General features: G+C 41.1%; 1 protein-coding gene across 1 annotated transcript in view; it reads left to right on the top strand.

The window, feature by feature from the left end:
- Window positions 1–21,563, top strand: part of LAMA1 (laminin subunit alpha 1) — an 84,662-nt gene that overhangs the window by 10,270 nt on the left and 52,829 nt on the right. The window contains exons 2-11 of the mRNA XM_081917963.1: window positions 5,461–5,631; window positions 7,074–7,186; window positions 8,604–8,846; window positions 11,104–11,283; window positions 13,585–13,674; window positions 15,900–16,017; window positions 17,715–17,893; window positions 18,857–18,962; window positions 19,703–19,863; window positions 20,880–21,020. Of these exons, the coding sequence (XP_081774089.1) occupies window positions 5,461–5,631; window positions 7,074–7,186; window positions 8,604–8,846; window positions 11,104–11,283; window positions 13,585–13,674; window positions 15,900–16,017; window positions 17,715–17,893; window positions 18,857–18,962; window positions 19,703–19,863; window positions 20,880–21,020 (1,502 nt within the window). The remainder of the gene's footprint in view (window positions 1–5,460; window positions 5,632–7,073; window positions 7,187–8,603; window positions 8,847–11,103; window positions 11,284–13,584; window positions 13,675–15,899; window positions 16,018–17,714; window positions 17,894–18,856; window positions 18,963–19,702; window positions 19,864–20,879; window positions 21,021–21,563) is intronic.

Genomic DNA, 21,563 nt, shown 5'->3' with positions numbered 1-21,563 from the left:
GATGGAGCCATGGCTCTGGGGGTGATCCGCTCTCTTCGCACTCCCGTTCCTCCACCAGTGAGTATCACTGAGTAGTAACTAATGCTGTAGTCAAACCAGCAGTGTTGTAATTCAAGAACTAATCTCAGATAACCCAAAATAAGCAGGGAAAACTAAAGGAAAATGTATCAACAGCTTACTTGATGTACAGCAAGACATTTCAAGATGTGAGGTGGCAGATGGAAGAATCCACAGTGCAGATAATAGGGAAGGGATCTGCCCTCACAGGAGCAAGCATGACAAAAACTTGGTATGTCAGACTACAAACTACCCTGAAGCCCAGTTGATTAGATGAGAAAGATATCGTAGGACTCCAGTTACAAAAGAGCAAGAACCAGCTAGAAATCACCTTTTTCTGAGTCAGCATTTTAAAATGTAATTCAGATGCTGTGGGACAGGAAGCTTTGGATACAATTCTTGTAATTGTTATGAGGCTCTAGTGAGACAGTAGTTAAGGATGCTGGCTGATAACTATAGTGCATAATAATGTTATTAAAAAGTGAATGTTGAGGTGTCATCTTTGGGAAATTATTTTATTAATTTTAATGAAAATTATAGGTGTTCAGTTATTTTACTAAATGCTACTCACCAGAGGTTTGTGTATGCTTCAGTATGCCCATGGATTTTGTAGGCATGTGGAAGTCCATGTTAATTTCAGTAGCAGGAGATTTTATAACTACTGTATTCCTTACCATTCAGTCAAAAATGAGCTTCAAGGAGGATTTACAACAGAATAGTAAAAGCAATCATGAAACCATGTTGGATCCTTGAATGAAAAGGAGTTTGTACACGCATTGGCTTCTCCTGTGGGAATGCTGGTGAGGTTGATAATGCATGTGTTAAAAGTTCTCCAGGTCACTGTACTGGGTTGTGACAAATCTGTTCATGCAAAATCATGAGGTATGACAGGCTGCAATTCATCTTTTGTTATTTCCTCTGAGTCGAGCGTAAACAGTTACTTTTCTCTTTATGATACCTACTTTCTCTGTCCCTCATCCTTATTCCTGATCTTAATAAACCTTATTAATTTGGAATCTAGAGTTTGACTGTATACATTTGGACAAGCCAAGGATTTCCCCACTGCATGCCAGATAAGTATTTCATGCTAAACACTTTGACCAAAGAGAGGAAAAGGAAAATGGGCTGGACTCACACATTGGTGACTGAGAGATTTGGACAATAGTTGCCCCCTTCCAGATAGAAACCAACAGATATTGACGTTCCCATCAGATATATGGAAGAAAGAAGGATGTTGTCAGAAAGAAAGAAAGAAAGAAAGAAAGAAAGAAAGAAAGAAAGAAAGAAAGAAAGAACTGTAACAGGCTGGTTTTCCCCCCTGCAGGAAATCTGGGTGCACTTTCCATTGACTGATTCAGCCATCCCAAAACAAGGCATATAGCCCCATCCATTGAATGCTTGGTTTTCAAACATCACCATAGTCATGTAGGGTGGGGCAAAGTCCCAAGGAAGATCTTTGTTGTAGTTCTACTCATGGCTGTAGTTGGGGGTGGTGAGGATGGGGCGAGGGGTGGATGTGCAAAATCATCTAAAATATGTCCATAAATATGTCTAGAAATAAGAGCTATTTTGCCCTTGTCTAGGGGGTGCAATCTGAATGGTTCTGCCAGGGGTACAAGATCACCAAGCTACGGCTCTGGTTCTACTACCAAATATTCTGCTCCGGGTCTCATAATTTTCAGCATTCAATTTTAATGACGAAATAAGTGTCACTGATTCAAAAGCAAGTAGGCAACTCTATGGAAATATTTCTATGTGGGAAAATATAGTCTGTGCTTAAAGTGATTTAAGAAAAGACAGGAGCCACTAAAGATAACAAAAAAAAAGTTTAGACTCTTGGAGCATGTGGGAAAAGGGTATTGTTGAAAAAGCAATAACTAATTTTATGGTCTAGCAAGTTTGCTGTTTTTTGGCAAACTGCCCATCTGTCTCCTTTACTTTAGGTTGTAAGCTGTGACAGAGAAACTGTTCTAAGCAGGTATCTACATTGTCTGAAAATCAATACTTGAACACAGGAGAATTTCCATCTCGGATGCATAATAACCCATTGCCTTTTGCCCCTATGTAATGTGGCTGAGTTGGTGACATATAAAACACACCCAATTTTTTATTGTTCGCCTTCACCCTAATATTTATCTGCAACTGGTTGCTGTTTTTTTTTTTTTTTTTAATAATTACCCCTTTCAAATAAGACTTTATTTTGTCAATTTTCTTAGTGCTACGTTCTGGGAACAAAAGCAACAACAAAAGCTGTTTTATATATGCTGTTTGTAACAATCAAAATCTGTAACTTAATCCAAAACATAACGTCCGAATTTAGTGCAAAATGAATTTAGATAGTCATGGTTTATTCAAGGTTGTATTTAAGATGATATTTCCTTAGAGAAGGTTGAAAGATGTCTAATATGGTGATTATGGAGCAACTCAATTTGACATTGATACCAGAAAAGATCCTAGAACAGATAATTACACAGTCAGTCTGTGAGCACTTAGAAAAAGGATGTTTTGATTACTAAGACCCAGTATGGGTTTCTCAAAAACAAGTCGTGCCAGACAAATCTCATTTCTTTCTTTCTTTTTAATATGAGTTAAAAGCTTGGTGGATCAGGGGATTGCTGTGGGCACATTTCACTAAGAATCTGGTAAAATGTGGTCTGGATGAAGTAACTGTTAGCTGGATTTGTAACTCAGTAATGGTTCCTCATCATCCGGGGGGGGGGAGTGACAAGTGGGGTGCTACAGGGTTTTGTCCTAGGCCTGTTGTTCAACACCTTTATAAACTACTTGGATGAAAGAATTGAGGGGATGCTCATCAAATTTACTGGTAACACCAAACTGGGAGGCGTAGATAATGCTGCAGAAGATAGAATCGTGATTTAAGATATCTTGAACAGATTGGAGAACTGAGCAAAAACCCTAACAAAATGAATTTGTACAGGGGGGTGATTCCAGGGGTCTTCCTAACTTTATGTGATTTTGCCTTGACATGTGGACCCACAGAACATAACCCCCATGTAAACTGTGGGCCTACTGTCCATAGGAGCTGGAGGCTGGACCCTTTACTGGTTTGCAGTAATGTCCTGATCTAAGCAGCTGCTTCCATATGCATCCTCCAACTCCAGCATAGCCTCAAATATGGTTAGATGAGCACTTTGCTGGTGACTGAAGTTTGTGCCTTGTTCATTGTCTTCTCCATTCTTGTAGTCCTGGGGGAGTAGGGTAGTAGTGGTGACTGAGACTAGCTAGGGACCTGGCAGCTGCCATGAGGACTTACAGTCCTGGAACTAGAGTGCCCACATCTGGCTCCTCAGAAAGAAATGGTATTTGGTAAGCTGCTGGAGAATCCTGCTGTCTTTGCTCCTCTCCTGAGGAGACCTCAGGTTTGTGGTCTGGGCAGGGCGGAGCCTTAACATGCTTAGATAGAACTGATTGATTATGGCAGACCAGAATAGCATATTTAGCTTCCATGTTTCTTCAATAACTTGCATGGATTTCATTATTCTTCCACTAATTTTAAATTCAGAATATTTGGGCATGGAGAATTGTGTTGAAAATAAATGTTTTGATATAACATTGAGAGTTCTCCAGAATGGATTTTTCATATCTTCTTAAAAATTCTCACATCTCTATCCAAGTCGCCTACCACTTCTTTTAAAAAGAATTCATATTACCAAAATTTCAATTCTTTCATTCTATTTTAGTTTGGCATTTACTTAAGCCTCCTTGACCCTAAACAAGTGAAGTGCAAGCTGACTGTACTTAAAGCAAATAGGTGAGATTTCTTTTTCACATACTGTATTTAGGATTGGTTGTTACTGTGCCAGGTATGACTTATATTCAAGGTCAAATGGTCTTAAACATCTGCATGTTTCCTAGTATCAGGTAGCATTTTTTCCCCTGTGGGAACTTCTTTCTTTTTTGGACAAAATGGCACAGCTGAGTAATCAAAGGAATACAAATCAAAGACAACTTCACATCATTGTGTGAAAGGATAGGGAAAGGTTTAAAAACAAAACAAAAACCTACACAGCTTCCTTGTTTAGTTTAGCACTTGGTCGTCTATCTTGCTCTCTTGTTTTCTCTGAGTCTTGATTGGTATTTTTAAAAATCTTGTTAGGCCTCTTTCAGCAAAGATGAAGGGGCAGGAAATGGCCATGGATAGGGTTTAAAAGCCAATTAATTCGTTTGCAATTTCTCTTATTCAAGTATACACCTCGCAGTTGCAAGTTGTTTACATTGGGCCACCAATCTAAACTATTTAATTGGGGGACACATTTTGCTTAGGCTGAGGTCACAGAAAGACTATGGCAACAGTATCTTGTTCAAAACTCAAAGCAAGCAAGCCCTCTTCAGATACCCCAGGGGCACTCTTGCCTTTAAAGCTGGGGCAAAGCACTGTGGTGGCAGGTTCCAGCCTTATTGTACCATTTGTTTACATGTCTGAACCATACTTATGTGTGTACAAACCTAGAAGGCAAAGAAAGTAGTGCATATGTAGATGCAATGTAGCATGTACAGCGAATGGGACGTGCTGTGCTCCCGGCCTGCATGTATTCACATATGTGTATGTGGTACATGGCTTGTGTGAGCCTTGTGTGTGTGTGTTGCATGGCACATAGTCACCACTCCTTTGGCCTCTCTTGGCAGATAGTCATTCCTTTTTCTATGGAGTACTTAACTGATGCTAAAGGCGCAGTCCTAACCCTAACCCTAGACCATCTGGGATGAGTGAGTGAGGATGTGGCAGGACTCTAGCTCAGCCTACAGGTTCTCAGCACAGCCAGACTTCGTCTCCTTGAGTCCTCAACCCCAGGTCAGCCAGAGACATGATGGGAGCATAACTCACTAATCCTGGCTCATTGAGCTAATCCATCTGAGCCAAGACTTCTGGAATTTACACTAGCGTAAGCCCTGAAAAATGGGTGTTCCAGGGGAGCAGAGGGATGGGACCGGATAGGGAGATTTATGCTTGATCCTAACAGTTCACTTCAGACATGTGACCTGTAAATCCACTGGAACATACACAGGCAAAAAGGGTGGCGTAAATCAAACTCTATTTCCAGTTTTCCATCTGCCACACTTCCGCTGCCTCATCTGGCAGTAACCCCACTCCTGAACAAAGTTTGAAACTGGCATCCTGTACTTAACACCGATTTAGTTTAAGATGGCACAGATTACACTGGCTTCTCATATTTAGGATTACTTCCTAATTGAGTTAATGTAGGACATGTTGCTTTAAGTCTAAGCACATTTAAGAAATCAACCCAGTGGTAACAGAAATCTGAAAAATGTGGGGAGCCCTCTCTGGTATCATCAAATGGCTTCTAAAGGCACGAGTAAAATAAAAGTGTAATGAGAAAAGAACCATTATAATTATTAAATGACCTTCCTTTTACTCTTTAGGTTTATTTCCTGCCATTTTAAACCTTGCTAGCAATGCTCATATCAGCACCAATGCTACTTGCGGTGAAAAGGGCCCTGAGATGTTTTGTAAACTTGTGGAGCATGTTCCAGGTCGGCCCCTACGCAATGCGCAGTGTCGGATCTGTGACAACAATAGTGCAAATTCCAAAGGCAAGTTCACTACTTTATACTTTTTTCTGGCTGTTCCAAGAGACACTGACTATGGTATTCAGCTGGTTCAAGAATGCAACTGGCTTAGCCACGTGAACACTGCAATCCAAAGTAATCCCAGTGGAATCAGTGGGGACTGAAACAAAATTCTGTTTTTTTAAAATTTCATTGTGTTATTTTTGTCTGGAATGCATTTATGTTCTGTGTGAAAGTTTTATTCTATCTGAATTTATGTTGTGCTTGTCCATATTACTCCCCCCACCCCCAAAACATAAGACACAGAACAAAGGCACACCTGGGCCAGCATACTTGTCTCAGAGTGGCCAGCTAGATGTCTATGGGGAGTCTTAAAATAGGAGATGACTATAACAGCACTCAGGGGACACGGGTGGCGCTGTGGGTAAAACCTCAGTGCCTAGGACTTGCCGATCGTATGGTCGGCGGTTCGAATCCCCGCGGCGGGGTGAGCTCCCGTCTTTTGGTCCCAGCTCCTGCCCACCTAGCAGTTTGAAAGCACCCCTAAGTGCAAGTAGATAAATAGGTACAGCTTTATAGCGGGAAGGTAAACGCCGTTTCCGTGTACTGCGCTGGTGCCGGCTCGCCAGAGCAGCTTCGTCACACTGGCCATGTGACCCGGAAGTGTCTCCGGACAGTGCTGCCCCCCGGCCTCTTAAGTGAGATGGCACACAACCCTAGAGTTGGACATGACTGGCCCGTACGGGCAGGGGTACCTTTACCTTTATAATGGCACTCTCTCCTCTTGTGCCCCCCAGAAGCTGATACTCAGAGGCATATAGCCTCCAATATTGGAGGTAGTATTTATTGTACAAATTAAGGTTGGCAGCTCAAATCGCCGCGACAGGGTGAGCTCCCATTGCTCGGTCCCAGCTCCTGCCAACCTAGCAGTTGGAAAGCACGTCAAAGTGCAAGTAGATAAATAGGTACTGCTCTGGTGGGAAGGTAAATGGTGTTTCCATGCGCTGCTCTGGTTTTGCCAGAAGCGGCTTAGTCATGCTGGCCACATGACCCGGAAAAACTGTCTGCAGACAAACATCAGCTCCCTTCTCCAGTAAAGCGAGATGAACGCTGCAACCCCAGAGTCGTTTGCGACTGGACTTAACTGTCAGGGGTCCTTTACATTTATTTATTTATTTATTTATACAAATTCATATACCACTTATTCTTGTGTACACACACACACACACATTTATCATAAACATACCAGTGGTGGGCAACAAATGAAATAAAATGCATAAAATAAGAACACCAGAAACCCACTTTCAAAGATCTGACTCGGATATCAGGGAAAACTGGCTCATAGCCATCATGGGCTCATAGTATATGACCTGTGTACTTTACTAGTAAGATCATGTTAACCAAAAACAGCAAATGTGGAGGGGGGAAGAGGGGACGTGATCTTAATTTATTTTTGCTTATTTTAGAACAACACCCTATCTCAAATGCTATAGATGGTACTAATAACTGGTGGCAAAGTCCTAGCATTCAGAACGGAAGAGAATACCACTGGATAACCATAACTCTGGATTTAAGACAGGCAAGTAAAAATTGTATAAAAGTATGTAGCTTTGTTGTGTTGCATGATCAAAGAATTCCTACTTATCTTTGGTTTATAGAAAGTACAGTGGAGAGAGGTTAAGGGAGGGGTCTCCTTGGTAGACTGGGAGTTTGGGTTTTTGTTTTTTTAAAAAAACTCCAAAATGGTTGTCTGTCTTTCTTTCACTTCCTAATGCATTACTTAATGAAGGATACTCAGGCACAGAACTTAAAAGCACGGACTATGCCTGGAAAGAGTGGAGGAAAGGTGTTGGTAAGTCCTTACTGCTGCACCAGAACAAGGGGTGGATCTTGCTCACTGTGACTGTATAAGTGCATTTGACTGTTGGACTTACTGCACATTTCACATAAGAGCATAGGTTGTACTGGTGTATGCATTGGAATTTCCCTTCCTCCCTTCCCCACACCCCATCTGATCTGTAGGATACCCACCCCGCTGGAGTAAATTTTGGGGGTGCATGGGGACAGCAGGGGAGAGGAGAGGAATGATAAGTCCTGTTTGCAGAAGCGAAAGTCTGATGTACAGGCAGGATGCCACAATGGGGATATCACTCTAAATGAGTACTTGGATGATTCCTTATTTATTACAGTGACTTCTGCTGGAAAAACAATAATTATGATAATACTCACAATTTGTATTCTAACAGGACCTATAGTTGTCCTAAATCCATATGAATCACTTCTTTGATCAGGGCAGGTTGCAGCTGGAAATGAGTTCCAGCACCTACAGAGTATTTGTGCGGATCTCATTAGTTCTTGTGGTTGAAGTTTGGTTCAGAACTGGTTTTTCTAGTAATTACATGAAGCTCTTTCTCCTACAGTGCTTGGAGGAAATTTTTGTGATTTGAGGGATGAAGCTGAATGTTGCTTATGCCCTTAGTGCATTTTTTAAAAATCTAAATCTTCATAATATTTTGGGTCATCAGGATTATTTTTTTCTATACATTCAGCCTGAAGGAAACATTTTGGCATGCTTTCCTGAGGCCAATAGAAACTAACAGCGGATTCTCGAGGGACTGTTTATTGTGCAACTTTCTGTATTATGTTATGTATAACAAGATGCTTTGCATGTACACGTCCTGTTTTAATTCTTGTCCATGACATGCCTTGTCCTAATGTACGAACTTCTGAAATTATAGAAATTTGAACTTTGTGAACTCTTGTGTTAAAGGCCAAATAGGAAATAGCATTTGAAGTTGGGGTTGTATTTATTTAATTTAAGTGTAGGCTATGGAAATTGAGCTAAAAGCAATTTCCATTGCAAACAAGAGCATTAAAAAATTGAGAAATAATTATAGATGTTAGATGGTTGAAACCTGAGTTTTGAGCTACTCTGAAAAACTATATTTTCATAGGTTAGTACTAAGTCTTGCATCCCCCCCTTACATTTCTTGCAGGTCTTTCAAGTTGCCTATGTGATCATCAAAGCTGCTAATGCTCCCCGACCTGGAAACTGGATTTTGGAACGTTCTCTGGATGGGATTGATTTCAAGCCATGGCAGTACTATGCAGTTAGTGATACTGAGTGCCTAGTAAGATACAACATAACACCAAGGCTTGGGCCTCCTACATATAAGAGAGATGATGAAGTTATCTGCACTTCTTATTATTCTAAGCTAGTCCCACTTGAACATGGAGAGGTAGGTTTTCTTTTTGTTTGTTCAGATGCCTCTTATTCTTGGACATGGGGGTAGTAAAACCACTCTGCTCTTACGCTTAGTTTTATAGGCTTCTCCAGATTCTGGTCTTGTCTCTCCTCCATCAAGATTTATTTGGCATTATTAGCAGCTTCAGCAGATTTTGTTTCTGAAGATCAGAATCTTCCCAATTTTTTAAAAAAATACTTTTTACTTATTGTGGGAAAGCTTGCTTACATTTGAGGAGGCTCATTGTTGATCTCACTCCAGGGAGAGAGGTGAAGCAGCTTCTGAACAGGAAGCCCACTCTTATCTTTGATGCTGCAGTTTATATTTATAAAAACTTTGCACCTCTTAACACATCTATAGTGGTGAATTGTTGAGAGTTCCTGTTATCTTGTGTAAACTTGGGCTCTGGGTTTTTTTCTAATGCTTTTCTTAAGGATCACCTGATACTCGATCAAAAAATTAAAAATGCTGTCTAAATTGCTCTGTGTAGCTTGAGCTCTGAAGGAGGACTTGGCATTGTTTCAAAGAGAGAGCCTAATTAAAAGAGCTATGCATTGTGTAGGTCAACAGTTGATTGTTCTTTCTTTAAAGCAAGCTCTGTTCATAGTGGTTCTGTACTATAGATCAGAGAGCCAGGCCAGTGACATCAGGAAATGAGGCTCTAAAATCTGTGACTAGTTCACTGTGAATGTCTGTCTTTATGCGTTGACCTTATAAAAATAGCCACTAAGAGAACAATTCCAAATTCTTTCTTAGACTGAAAGCTGTCAGAGTTCTGAATGTGTTTCGGACTAAAATGCTATCAATGTTATCTTTCTTATATGTTACTTTAACACTTTAGGCTAAATGTGCATATACAGTCATACCTCATGTTATGGACGCTTCAGGTTACATGTTTTCGGGTTGCAGACCACGGGAAACCTGGAAGTACCGGAACGGGTTACTTCTGGGTTTCGTACAAGCGTAGAAGCGCTAAATTGTGCTTCACGCATGCACAGATGCGTCAAATCACACCTGCGCAGAAGCGGCGCTTCAGGAGGCGAACGCTGCAGGTTGCGGATGTGCCTCTGTCACGAATTACGTCCATAAACCAAGGTTCCACTGTAGAAGCAAGTATGTCATGTGATTTTTAATGGGATGTGTAAAACAACATTCGTAGCAGAAGCATAATCTGAAATTAATTTGGGTACTTTAGTTCAGATTCCAGGATGTTTTAGCTTAGCCCTTGTCTCCTTCTCTGAAGGGGGTGAAATCTGTTGATTGAAGCCTAAGCATGTATTCAACTAAGGTTTGTTCAGAATAGATCTGTGGATATTAACTAATGATTAAGTTAAGTCAGTTAATTTTTGTCGGTGTCCTCTGAGTAAAACTTTGTTGAAAATCACCCTGATTGCTGAGTATTTTAGATTGTCTGAATCCAATTCTAAATAGACTTACTAAGGAGTAAATTGCATTGATTTCAGTAGTAAATTACAAGTCAACATGTTTGAGTTCTTAGAACATTTCACAGGAGATGCTAACCAATTTTCTGAAGGGTTATAGCCTAAGTACAAAACAGTCACAAAATATATTTTTATTGTATAGTAAAAATAAAATAGAAACAAGTTTAATTCAAATATAACCTGAGGTGACTGCATTAGATTCCAAAGATCTGTGGTGACCAAGGGCTGCCCCACTATGTTGTGCTTGAGAATACATTGAAGACTGTAGGGCAGCTTTTGTTCTTCCTGTGTATCTTTTTATTCCCTAGATTTTCTTCCTCTAGCTCATCTAGTTGGGTATATAATGCATTGCATGGGAATCAAAACTAGCATTGAAGCCTTGGTATGAAAGTTCATAAAATGCTGAGGGCAAGTACATTCCTGCTTCCCCAGTGAGTGTTTCATTCTGCATCCCTATGCCAGTGTTTTAGCTACAGGCCTGCTTTCCTTTGCCCTCGTCCTGCAGAAGCCCATTAAAAAATGCGCTCTCAGCATTTAATCTGCGGACTGGAAAGCGATTTCTGTGAGATGTGAATTCTAAAGTAATTCATTCAACACCCTTAATGAGGACAGCAGTGAGCAGGAACAGCACAACAGTGTATTGAGCCTGTTAACTACTTTACAGACATGCCCAGCTTGTATTGTGGTGTTGTGGTGGAGGCAGCAGTGGGATGGGTGTGGAGGCTGATTTTAAACTTTCACCCAGAAGGTATTTTGAAACATTGACGTGTTATTTACAGGCTTATACAGAAACCATTATTTCTTTTTAGATCCATACATCGTTGATCAATGGTAGACCTAGTGCTGATGACCCTTCACCGACATTATTGGAGTTTACTTCTGCACGGTACATCCGGCTTCAATTACAACGTATAAGAAACCTTAATGCGGACCTCATGACCCTTAGCCACCATGATCCTAAAGATCTTGATCCTATTGTTACCAGAAGGGTAAGGGTAGATGCTTTCTTCTGGGTTTTAACCAACCATGTGAATTGGATATGTGTTATATCTGGGTGATTCTCAACATCTTGTTCTACTCAAAGTAGACCCATTGAAACTGGTAAATGTACTTAAGTGGGTCTGTTCCAAATATGTCTTGATGAAAGATTGAAACCCATTGTGGGACTTGAAGTCACATGCTAATTTTATAAAGCAGCATTCTCTCATAGGCACTATGCCGTTTGAATGCATTCCAAAGTGCGGCAGGTTCAGATGAAGCGCCTTGTATGTTAAAAGCATGTAGGCTAGTCACATGCACCCTCCACATTTGCCAGCTATTTGTCCACTAGCAGTAAGAAGATGCCCAACGAGTGTAAAATTTGTCCATGCGACGGGGATTTCTGGGGCATGAACCTGGTTTATTATACAGGGTGAGTCCTTTAAAAGAGGCCCCGTGGATACAGAGTACACATGTACCACGGGGCCTCTTTTAAAAGACTCACCCTGTACTAGTTAAACAGAGTTAAAGCAGAGTTCCCCATTTCATATGTAACAGGGAATTACATTAAAACAAATCAGGCTCTCCACATTGAAAGGAGGAGGAGTGTGCAGCCTCAGTGATCATTTCTGGCTTCATGATCCATGGCTTGTGAAGCTGGAGATGTATGTCCAAAGTACTTAGTACTTAGAGATGTGAAGGCTGGGAGAGGGAACCCAGAAACATTGGGGATGGTGAGGAGTGGAAACACGCAGCCCCCACATTCTTACAGTTCTTTTCCTAATTGGTTCCTAAAAACTGAAAAACCAAACACAACACAATTCCCCCCAATTTATTTTCTGTTTCCCCCCCCATCACAACTCCAAGAATACCCTTCTTGTTTAATACCTTTATATGGTACTTGTCTGTATGCTAAAGAAAGATTGCATGATACAGTTTAAACAATACCTAGTTGTAGATGTTATTATTAGTACATGAGAACTATTGTTATTTGAATCTATAACCAATGTAATGTAAAAGTTCAACACAAGCTTGACAGATGACATAAATCTACATTTGAACGCATGGTTTGCCTCATTGAGGGAATCAAGGCATGTCAGTACTACATTTGCTAAGCAATTCTCCCTAATTATTAGTAACTTAACTCTTCTGAAAATAGCTAAAATGAATGTTGTCTATTCTCAGAAAAAAGCCTCTGGACCAAATTGATCTCATTAGCATTCTCACAGATGAGTGAGTTTTTCAGAAACCTTCTTTGGTTGTTACATCGGTATACCTGAAGCCAAAATTAGTTCTGAGCTGAATGAGTAATTTATGCTTCAAATGATTTTCATTCGTGCAGAGTTTTAGTTTACTTGTAGTAGATTATGACATATAGCATAAGAACTGTGGGGCTGTGAGAAAATTAATAAATTCTGATATATTCACGAAGAGTTGGAAAAGATTGTTTAAAACTTCTATAGAAAAGAAGCCAGAGGCGTACCTATCGGGTATAATAGGAAAAGATATGCCACAAGATAAGAAAAGACTATTTTTATATGTGACGGCCACAGCCAGACTAGTACTTGCAAAAAATTGGAAAGGGGAAACCATCCCCACTAAAGAGGATTGGATAATTAAATTATGTGATTTTATAAAATTGGCAAAGTTAACAGCAGCCATAAGATACCAAACAAATCAAAAATTAAGAATGGAATGGCAATGCTTTGAGGACTACATGAAAAAACACTGTTCTAAGCATAACATGTTGATATGCATAGACTAAGTATGTAAAGGTGAAATAGATGAAATTAATATTAGGAATGTTAGAGATAATATATAAAAGAAGCAATGTTAATAAGAAAATATAAAAAAATGTCGAGTATTGGTGGAAGGAAGTCACACGGGGTAATAGTAATTTGCTTTATTTTGTATGTAGGGTGGAATGTTATAATGGTGTTTGATGTTGTATTTTTTCTTTCTTTTTTCCTTTATTTTCATATTTGAATAACAATAAGAATAATATTTTTTTAAAAAAGAATTGTAATGCTGGCAAAAAAAGAAAACCTGATCTGTGACTTAGAGTGATGAATGCTATTGTGCTGTTGCTGCTCTTTGTGTGTGTGTGTGTGTGTGTGTGTGTGTGTGTCAGGGAGAGGGAGAGAAAGAAATACCTGTTCATTTACATTTTCATGAATAAGTCCTGACTAGTATAAAATTCACCTGAACTGAAAGATTCGTGTGTTGTTGATTTTTAAAATAGAACTTTGGCACTTCTTGTTTCAAATGCTAAAAGGAAGCTGATTTTATAAATCAAACTTTGCTTTATTTAGTACTACTATTCAATAAAGGACATCTCTGTTGGAGGGATGTGCATTTGCTATGGCCATGCTCGAAGCTGTCCTTTGGATCAAGTCACAAAGGTATGTTTGTTTGCTTGTGTCGCCCCCTCTGCAAACATGTATCCGTCTCAAGAAAAACAAATTTCTGAATACCGCTAAAATGTTGCAGAAGCCAATTTTTAATGTTACAGAAATACGTCTTAGTTCATTACTTGGTTGCTCATTATTTAGTGAAATTATAAATGCCTGGGTAGTCTGCCCTTACTTCAAGCCCTTTCAGCCATACTGGAAAGATGTGTATTACACTGCATAGGCTTTTGAAATAGTGCAGCCTATGAGGCACAGGTGTTCCACTGACTGCTCGAGGAAGGCTTACAGGTTTATTAGAACTATACTTCCAGTGGATCCTTTTAGGATTGCATAGGAATATAGAAATAAAGAAACTATGTTTCAGGATGTGTACACCTTATCAAAACTCTTGTTATTTTGCAAGTCTTCCTTGCTCATTCTTTCAGCTATTTCCATATGCCGTGGTACCTCAGGTTACAGATGTTTCAGGTTACAGACGCTTCAGGTTACAGATTCCACTAACCCAGAAATAGTACCTTGGGTTAAGAACGTTGCTTCAGGATGAGAACATAAATCGGGCGCGGCAGCAGCTGGAGGCCCCATTAGCTAAAGTGGTACCTCAGGTTAAGAAGAGTTTCAGGTTAAGAACGGACCTCCAGAACAAATTAACTTCTTAACCCGAGGTACCACTGTACACACTTGAGCACATTCATTCATTCACACACAACTAAACTTTAATATACAAGTTTGTGTGTGCTTGTGTGCGCACGCCTATACGATCAGCAGGAGGAATGTTGCAAACACTACAGCTTAATACAGTCTCTACAAACTTGAATTACTTCTCACCCACCAAAACATCCTAGAGGTTTTTCTCTACCTCCACTTATATACTTCTGTTACGATCATGGCAGTGTTATCATATTCCATTTCAGCTTCCCTCTAGGGTAGTATTGGTTTCATTGTTAAACTGCTGTTGCCATCAAGACATTTATCTTAATGCTCCATTGAAACCTACCACATTGTAGCTTAAGCCCATCACATCTAGTTGTTCCCTTTGGGGCAGCAGAGAACAGGTCTCTGTTCTTTGTGACAGCACTTCATGTACTTGAAGAGTTCTTCTCTTTAGCAACTTGCTCATCCGGAATTAATATTTCTACATTTCCCATATAAAATACTTCCTTCTCCCAGAATTTCAAGTATAGTGGTGTTGTTGCTTTTAACAGTAAATTCTGAAATTGCACCCGTGCACTCCAGTAGGCACACATACTCTGCCTTGTTTTATTAAATATATTGAAGCAGAGGTGAAGAATAACCCTAAGGTTGTGACACAGGGCATTGATGTCCGTCCCCCTCATGGTTTTCTGTAAGCCAAGCAGTCATTTTATCTCAGGTGATCTCCCACCAAGTAGTCAAAGCCCCAGGATGTCTTCCTGGGAAGCAGGACATATCTCATTGGCCAGAAAAAGCCAGGAGCTCTTTAAAACCTGGACTTTCATTGGAGCTTTGTCCCTCCCAGGTGGCAGGCATAGCAAACATGCATTCCCCCCTTTCTCCTAACCTTCCGTCCCATCTAGCAAGAGCAGCAGGGCTGTGGATGCAGTGACGGCTGTGCTGCTTCATTAAGCCAGTGTTTCCCATCTGTTTCCCATTAAGCCAGCTGTTTTTGAACTATAATTCCCATCATCCCTGACCACTGGTCCTGCTAGCTAGGGATGATGGGAGTTGTAGTCCAAAAACAGCTGGAGGCCCAAGGTTGGGAAACACTGCATTAAGCTCTACTGCTGCTGGTCAAGGGTTTGGATTGCCCCTTAAACAAACAAGTAATAAGGGAAGGGGAGAGTCAGAGGTACGCTCCCTGAACTGCTGATAATGCAGAAATCCATACTTAAATATTGCAGGGCCTTGTGAATGTTTGTCAGTCATCCACCAGCATCTCCCACTGTTCTCTCTCTATTTTAAAATAACTTACCCCTCACTCTGCCCCCATCACTTCTCTCTCCTTTTACCACTTTTTACACTGTAGTTTCCCTGAGCTACATTGCTTCCTACAGGTTGAATGGGTTTCTGCTGCTCTTCTAAGATAGATGTTATACCATGGCAAGAAGGTCCTGTACAAACTTGTAGGCTGCTCTAAATGTTTAAAAGCTAGTTCATGTGTTCTAAGATCTCAGGTAAAGAGGCATTTCTGTTTCAAGGCATTAGGTAATAGAGCTGTGTTATAATTTGCTTTTATTTAGAAGCTTCAGTGCCAGTGTGAGCACAATACTTGCGGTGAGAGCTGTAACGAGTGTTGCCCTGGCTACCACCAGGCCCCGTGGAGACCAGGAACCATTTCTGCTGGCAACAAATGTGAGAGTACGTAGCACTAAAATGATGTTTCTCTATACACTTGCCTTAACATTGCCTAGGTATGTAATCCAGCTACCACTGAAGCCTGTGGAATGGCCAAGTAGGTGAATCTGCCTTAATTTAAAAAAAAAATATATGATGTACTTGTGTTTCTAATATTAGCACTACAGGGACTGTTAGCTCTGCACTAGGCCTGTGATGCTAGGAGTTTGCAGATCTGCCATGACTATTTTTGGTTTTAAATTACAAGTTTATTGCACTTTTTAACATTATCATCCATATATGATTGCCAGTGGCACTTGCTTTCAAATAGTATGTCTTTGTAAGATCTTAATTGATCTCTGTGTCCCTGATTCAGTGACCCCTAATGAGCACATGGTGTCCCCTAATATGCACACACAACTAGATGCATGATGGGTTGCCTTGTTTTCTGATGTGACAGCAGTGGTATATATTGGTTTCTCTTCACATATGGGAAACTGTGCCTTTGAACTATGTAAGCTGTTAGTAATGGTTTCATTAGATGCTTGTTTTAATGTGTACCTGTAGAATATGAATAGGGCACCTTAGGACTGGAAGCTGAATGTAGGCTTCAGGTCTCTTTATCTGGCCCTCAAGGCTCTTATTTGGACCATGATACCCATCACAGTTGGGACGCGGGTGGCGCTGTGGGTAAAACCTCAGTGCCTAGGACTTGCTGATTTCAAGGTCGGCGGTTCGAATCCCCGTGGCAGGGTGAGCTCCCGTCGTTCGGTCCCAGCTCCTGCCCACCTAGCAGTTCAAAAGCACCCCTAAGTGCAAGTAGATAAATAGGTACCGCTTTATAGCGGGAAGGTAAACGGCATTTCCGTGTGCTGCGCTGGTGCTGGCTCGCCAGATGCCGCTTAGTCACGCTGGCCACGTGACCCGGAAGTGTCTTCGGACAGCGGTGGCTCCCGGCCTCTCAAGCGAGATGAGCACGCAACCCTAGAGTCGAACAGGACTGGCCCGTACGGGCAGGGGTACCTTTACCTTTACCCATCACAGTTAGCCACACTCCTCACTTCCTTGTGCTCTGCATCCCCACAAGTGTTACTAGTGGTTTTTTTCCTGGCTGCAAAGCATTCTTGAACTGTGCTTGTGTGGCTAGAGGATGAACAGCTGTGACCACACCCACTTCTGCTATGTGGCCCTTAGAAGGTTGCCCATGAATCAATGTGGCCCTCAGGCTGAAAAAGGTTCCTTGCCCTTTTTAGCTTTAGCAAGTATCACCTGACTATTTACTGTCTTCAGCTTGTGCTGCAGAAATACTCCGAACTACATTTAGTAGTTGCAGGGAATCAGATGCTTCAGTTCTAGTAGTTCATTTTGAAGAACTCTGCAGGACTTCTTGGGCTTTAAAATGTAGAGTCACAAGAAAATTAGTAAATGTGTTTTATTCATGCTTTACTTTTTCAACAGTGAGAGAAGTTTAGAAAGCAAGGAGGAAGAAGCCAGAATACTATTAGTAATTATGTACTTTAATAAATGGTGAAAGTTTTAGATCAGTGTGAACTGCATAACACAGTTTTTAAAAAGCCAGTTCTGTATATATTCACTGCTACATGCACAGTAAGAAGCCATATAGTACAGAAAACGTTCAGGGTTTTTTCCCTACTGTTTATATGTTTAGCTATGCTTTGTTTTTTTAAAAATGGAAAGTGAATTTCTTTCTTTCTTTTTAGGATGCAACTGTCATAACAAAGCAGAAGATTGTTATTATGATCAGAGTGTGGCAGATCAGAAAAGAAGCTTAAACATTCATGGCCAGTTCAAAGGTGGCGGAGTGTGTATAAACTGCACTCAACACACCACTGGAATAAACTGTGACATGTGTACTGACGGTTACTATAGGCCACATAAAGTAAGAGGATTTTATGAACATATGTTCTGTTGCTTTGAACTGTGCTAAAAACAGCACTTATTTCTTTCAGCCCATTTCTGGTTGATTTTTGCAATACCATGTGATTAAAAAAAGCCATAATGAAGGGAAGGTTATTAGCAGAAAAATGGCAGAGTATACTGAGGTTGTATCTCTGCAAGTCCTATAAAATACTTTGTTGTAACTCTTAATATGTTGCTGTAGCTGTTGGTCATATTATATAAACTCATAACAGTTGTCAAGGAGTCATCAGCAGTGGCAAGTGACTGGCAGCAGTGGTCTGCAGGGTGTTCTGACTTCCCATCACCAGCTTCAGTGTGGCTTACTAGGAGAGAGGTAATGTGGTGGAAAGGTTGGTGCAGTGTAAGCATACCAGTGGAGCCAATCCACTGTGCCCACTAGTACATTTACACCACTTATCTCACTGCTGCTTGGCTGCTCCTTCTCTCCCTTCTGGCAAGCTGAAGTGATGTCAGTGATGGGAAGACATGCACTTGCCCCCTCTCCTCTGGCCGGCTTCCCTCTTGAATCCCTTCAGCTGGTGTGAGCAAATAAGTACAAGCTGTACAGACCCTTTTGGCAACTTCTGTTGCCCTCCACAAATTTTGGACGGCAGCTGCCAATAGCTCCAGGCAGGTTCAGGAAGGCTACCTTAGGGTCTATGACACTTCAAAAACTCCTGGATTGCTTTCCAACAAGCATTCCTTTTCCAAAAACATCCCACAGCTATGATGGCCAGTTTGAATGCTACTCCATTCATGCCTACAGCATTGTTTTCAGTTTCCTCCCACAAGGACTAAATTAATCACAATAGCCTGTTGAGTTGTGTGCCGTACTACTGTGTGTGTTGTCATGCCATATCATCATTATCCTCAGATAGCAATTATTATACACACTCACCAGCATCTTACTATTAACGTGAACAAAAATATTAACTTCTTTTAGGTGTCTCCCTTTGACGATAACCCTTGCTTTCCCTGTGAATGTGATATATTTGGGTCACTTGGTTTTGACTGTGTTAAAGATGATGATCATGCTGACCCACAACATGGTAAGTGACTGGAAAATACATTTTCTCTAAAAACTAGTCCAGCTAATATTTTTTGTAACTGGGAATTGTATGTGAGGCAACACTGGCAATAAGGACCAGTTCAAACATGTTTAGATTTTTCCTTGGATTGTAGTTACATGCATTTAGAATGGGGTTTATTAGCAATTTCAGCTGGAGATTTGGCAAATCCCATAGGATATGCAGGGAATGATTGGTGATAGTTTTTTTTTTTTAAAGGGAACCTGTTATGACATGAGACAAGTGTGAGGTAGGATGAAGGCCAGGACTGAGGAAACTAGGCCCAGGAATTCAGGCTTGATGCCACTAACTGCTAACAGGATTTGTGCCTGTGTAACTGCTTCTGCTAGTGCAAGGCAAGGCACTCAGTTTTCACCAATTTTCCCTACCAATTAGAATGCTCTATGGCATATCCTGTCTTGCACTAGAAGGCCCTGCAAACCTGAGGAAAAGTTCTTTGGGAGCACAGGGTTGGAGAGATTAGGGGGGGGGGGGAATCGGCTGCCCTGCCTTAAGGAAACACTTCCCATAGCACAAGCATAACTGGAACAACCCTTAGTAATTAGGCCCATGGCTCACTTATATTGCAGAAAAAGGTTGCTGAGCTTAAACCTTTCCCGGACTTCTTGCACTTGCTGGTACTGTAGCACACTGCATAAGGCTTCTGTCATGGTTCTAATGCTTAGGTCTTCCTCTTTTTCATCCTTTTCTCCCTTTTCAAGGTGTTCAGCCTGGTCAGTGTCGCTGCAAGGAAGGTTACGCAGGAGAGAAGTGTGATCGCTGTGCCTTCGGCTACAAAGGTTATCCAAGCTGCATGCGTTGCAACTGTAGCCTGGTTGGTAGCATTAATGATGACCCATGCACAGAACCTTGCCTTTGTAAAGTAAGCGTACTACTGATATTCAGTTTGATTTGTTGTGAACTTTGGAGTGGGATTTGTAAATTAATTTAATAAGGAAAACATTTCTGTTAGTGGTAAAGATCACATCCTGTGTGTAGCAATTAACTGTGGCTTAGGCAAAAATCTTTCTGGGGTGGGGATTTGAGTTATGATTCATGGTATATTTGTCACAAATTTCAGGGAGGCACTACATGTCAAATGGTGTGAGAGAGCTAGTAAATACAGTTGAGGGTGGAGAAGCATGGCTACAATAAATCAAGGACAGCAACTTAGCATTGAGGATGGCACTGGAAATGTTTGCGGATCACTTTTACACAACTATCAAAGTGGGAGGTCTTGATGCTTACTTTTCCTTACATTCAATGGGAACTGATGTTCTTTGGATTAACCCAAAACTTATAAACCATATAGAATTTCATATTGCCTATCCTAACTTAACATGCTTAATTTTACTTGTATATGTCAAACTAGCGGGACGCGGGTGGCGCTGTGGGTAAAACCTCAGCGCCTAGGACTTGCCGATTGCATGGTCGGCAGTCTGAATCCCCGCGGCGGGGTGCACTCCCGTTGCTCGGTCCCAGCGCCTGCCAACCTAGCAGTTTGAAAGCACCCCTGGGTGCAAGTAGATAAATAGGGACCGCTTACTAGATGGAAGGTAAACGGCGTTTCCGTGTGCTGCACTGGCTCGCCAGAGCAGCTTCATCACACTGGCCACGTGACCTGGAAGTGTCAGCGGACACCGCTGGCTCCCGGCCTCTAGAGTGAGATGAGCGCACAACCCTAGAGTCTGTCAAGACTGGCCCGTACGGGCAGGGGTACCTTTACCTTTACGTCAAAATAAGAAATTGGTCAGATGACGGTTAAAAATAATGATGAAATGCATTAATACTAATTCTAGGACCATCAGTCAATCGTTATGCCAGGATTACGTCTAACCTCTAGTGTCTGCTGGTTATTATTGTGATGCTAACAGAACAAATATTGCATGTATTTCACAGGAAAATGTTGAAGGAGAAAACTGTGACCGTTGCATGCCAGGATTCTATAATCTCCAAGAAAGAAATCCCCAGGGCTGCACTGAATGTTTCTGTTTTGGGGTTTCTGATGTCTGTGAAAGCCTTCCATGGCCCATCAGTCAGGTATGATGTTGCTAATGTTCCATGTCCAATCACCTCATTAGTTTTTCTCAGGCAGCCCATAAATGTGCTTCAAGGCCTATTGTTTAGTGGCAGAGCACATGCTCTACATGTAGACAGTGCCAGGTCCAATTTTCCAGGCAGGTCTGGAAAAGACTTCTGGCTGAAACTTGGATTTCTGCTTCCCATTATAGTAGAAAATACTGAGCAAGATTTCCTGTCTTTATCTTTTATGATAGACAGCCCATCTCCATCTAATTTCACATAAACAGGCCATAACAAGTAATAAAGTTAAGAGTATACTAGTGGTAGTAGTAATTATTAGTTATTATTAGTAGTTATAATTAGTAGTAGTAGTAGTAGTAGTAGTTATTACTTTAACCCCACTTAACTGACTGGGTTGCCCCAGCCACTCAGGGTGGCTTCCAAGAAAATATAGACAAAACATCAAAGATTAAGAGCTTGCATAAACATGGCTGCCCTCAGATGTCTATGAAAAGTCATATGGTAGCTTACCTCTTTGACATCATGGAGGGTGTACCACAG

This window comes from Podarcis melisellensis (assembly GCF_964234715.1).
Source record: "Podarcis melisellensis genome assembly, chromosome: 7".
Lineage (NCBI taxonomy): Eukaryota > Metazoa > Chordata > Lepidosauria > Squamata > Lacertidae > Podarcis > Podarcis melisellensis.
This window is presented reverse-complemented; position numbering and strand designations above follow the sequence as displayed.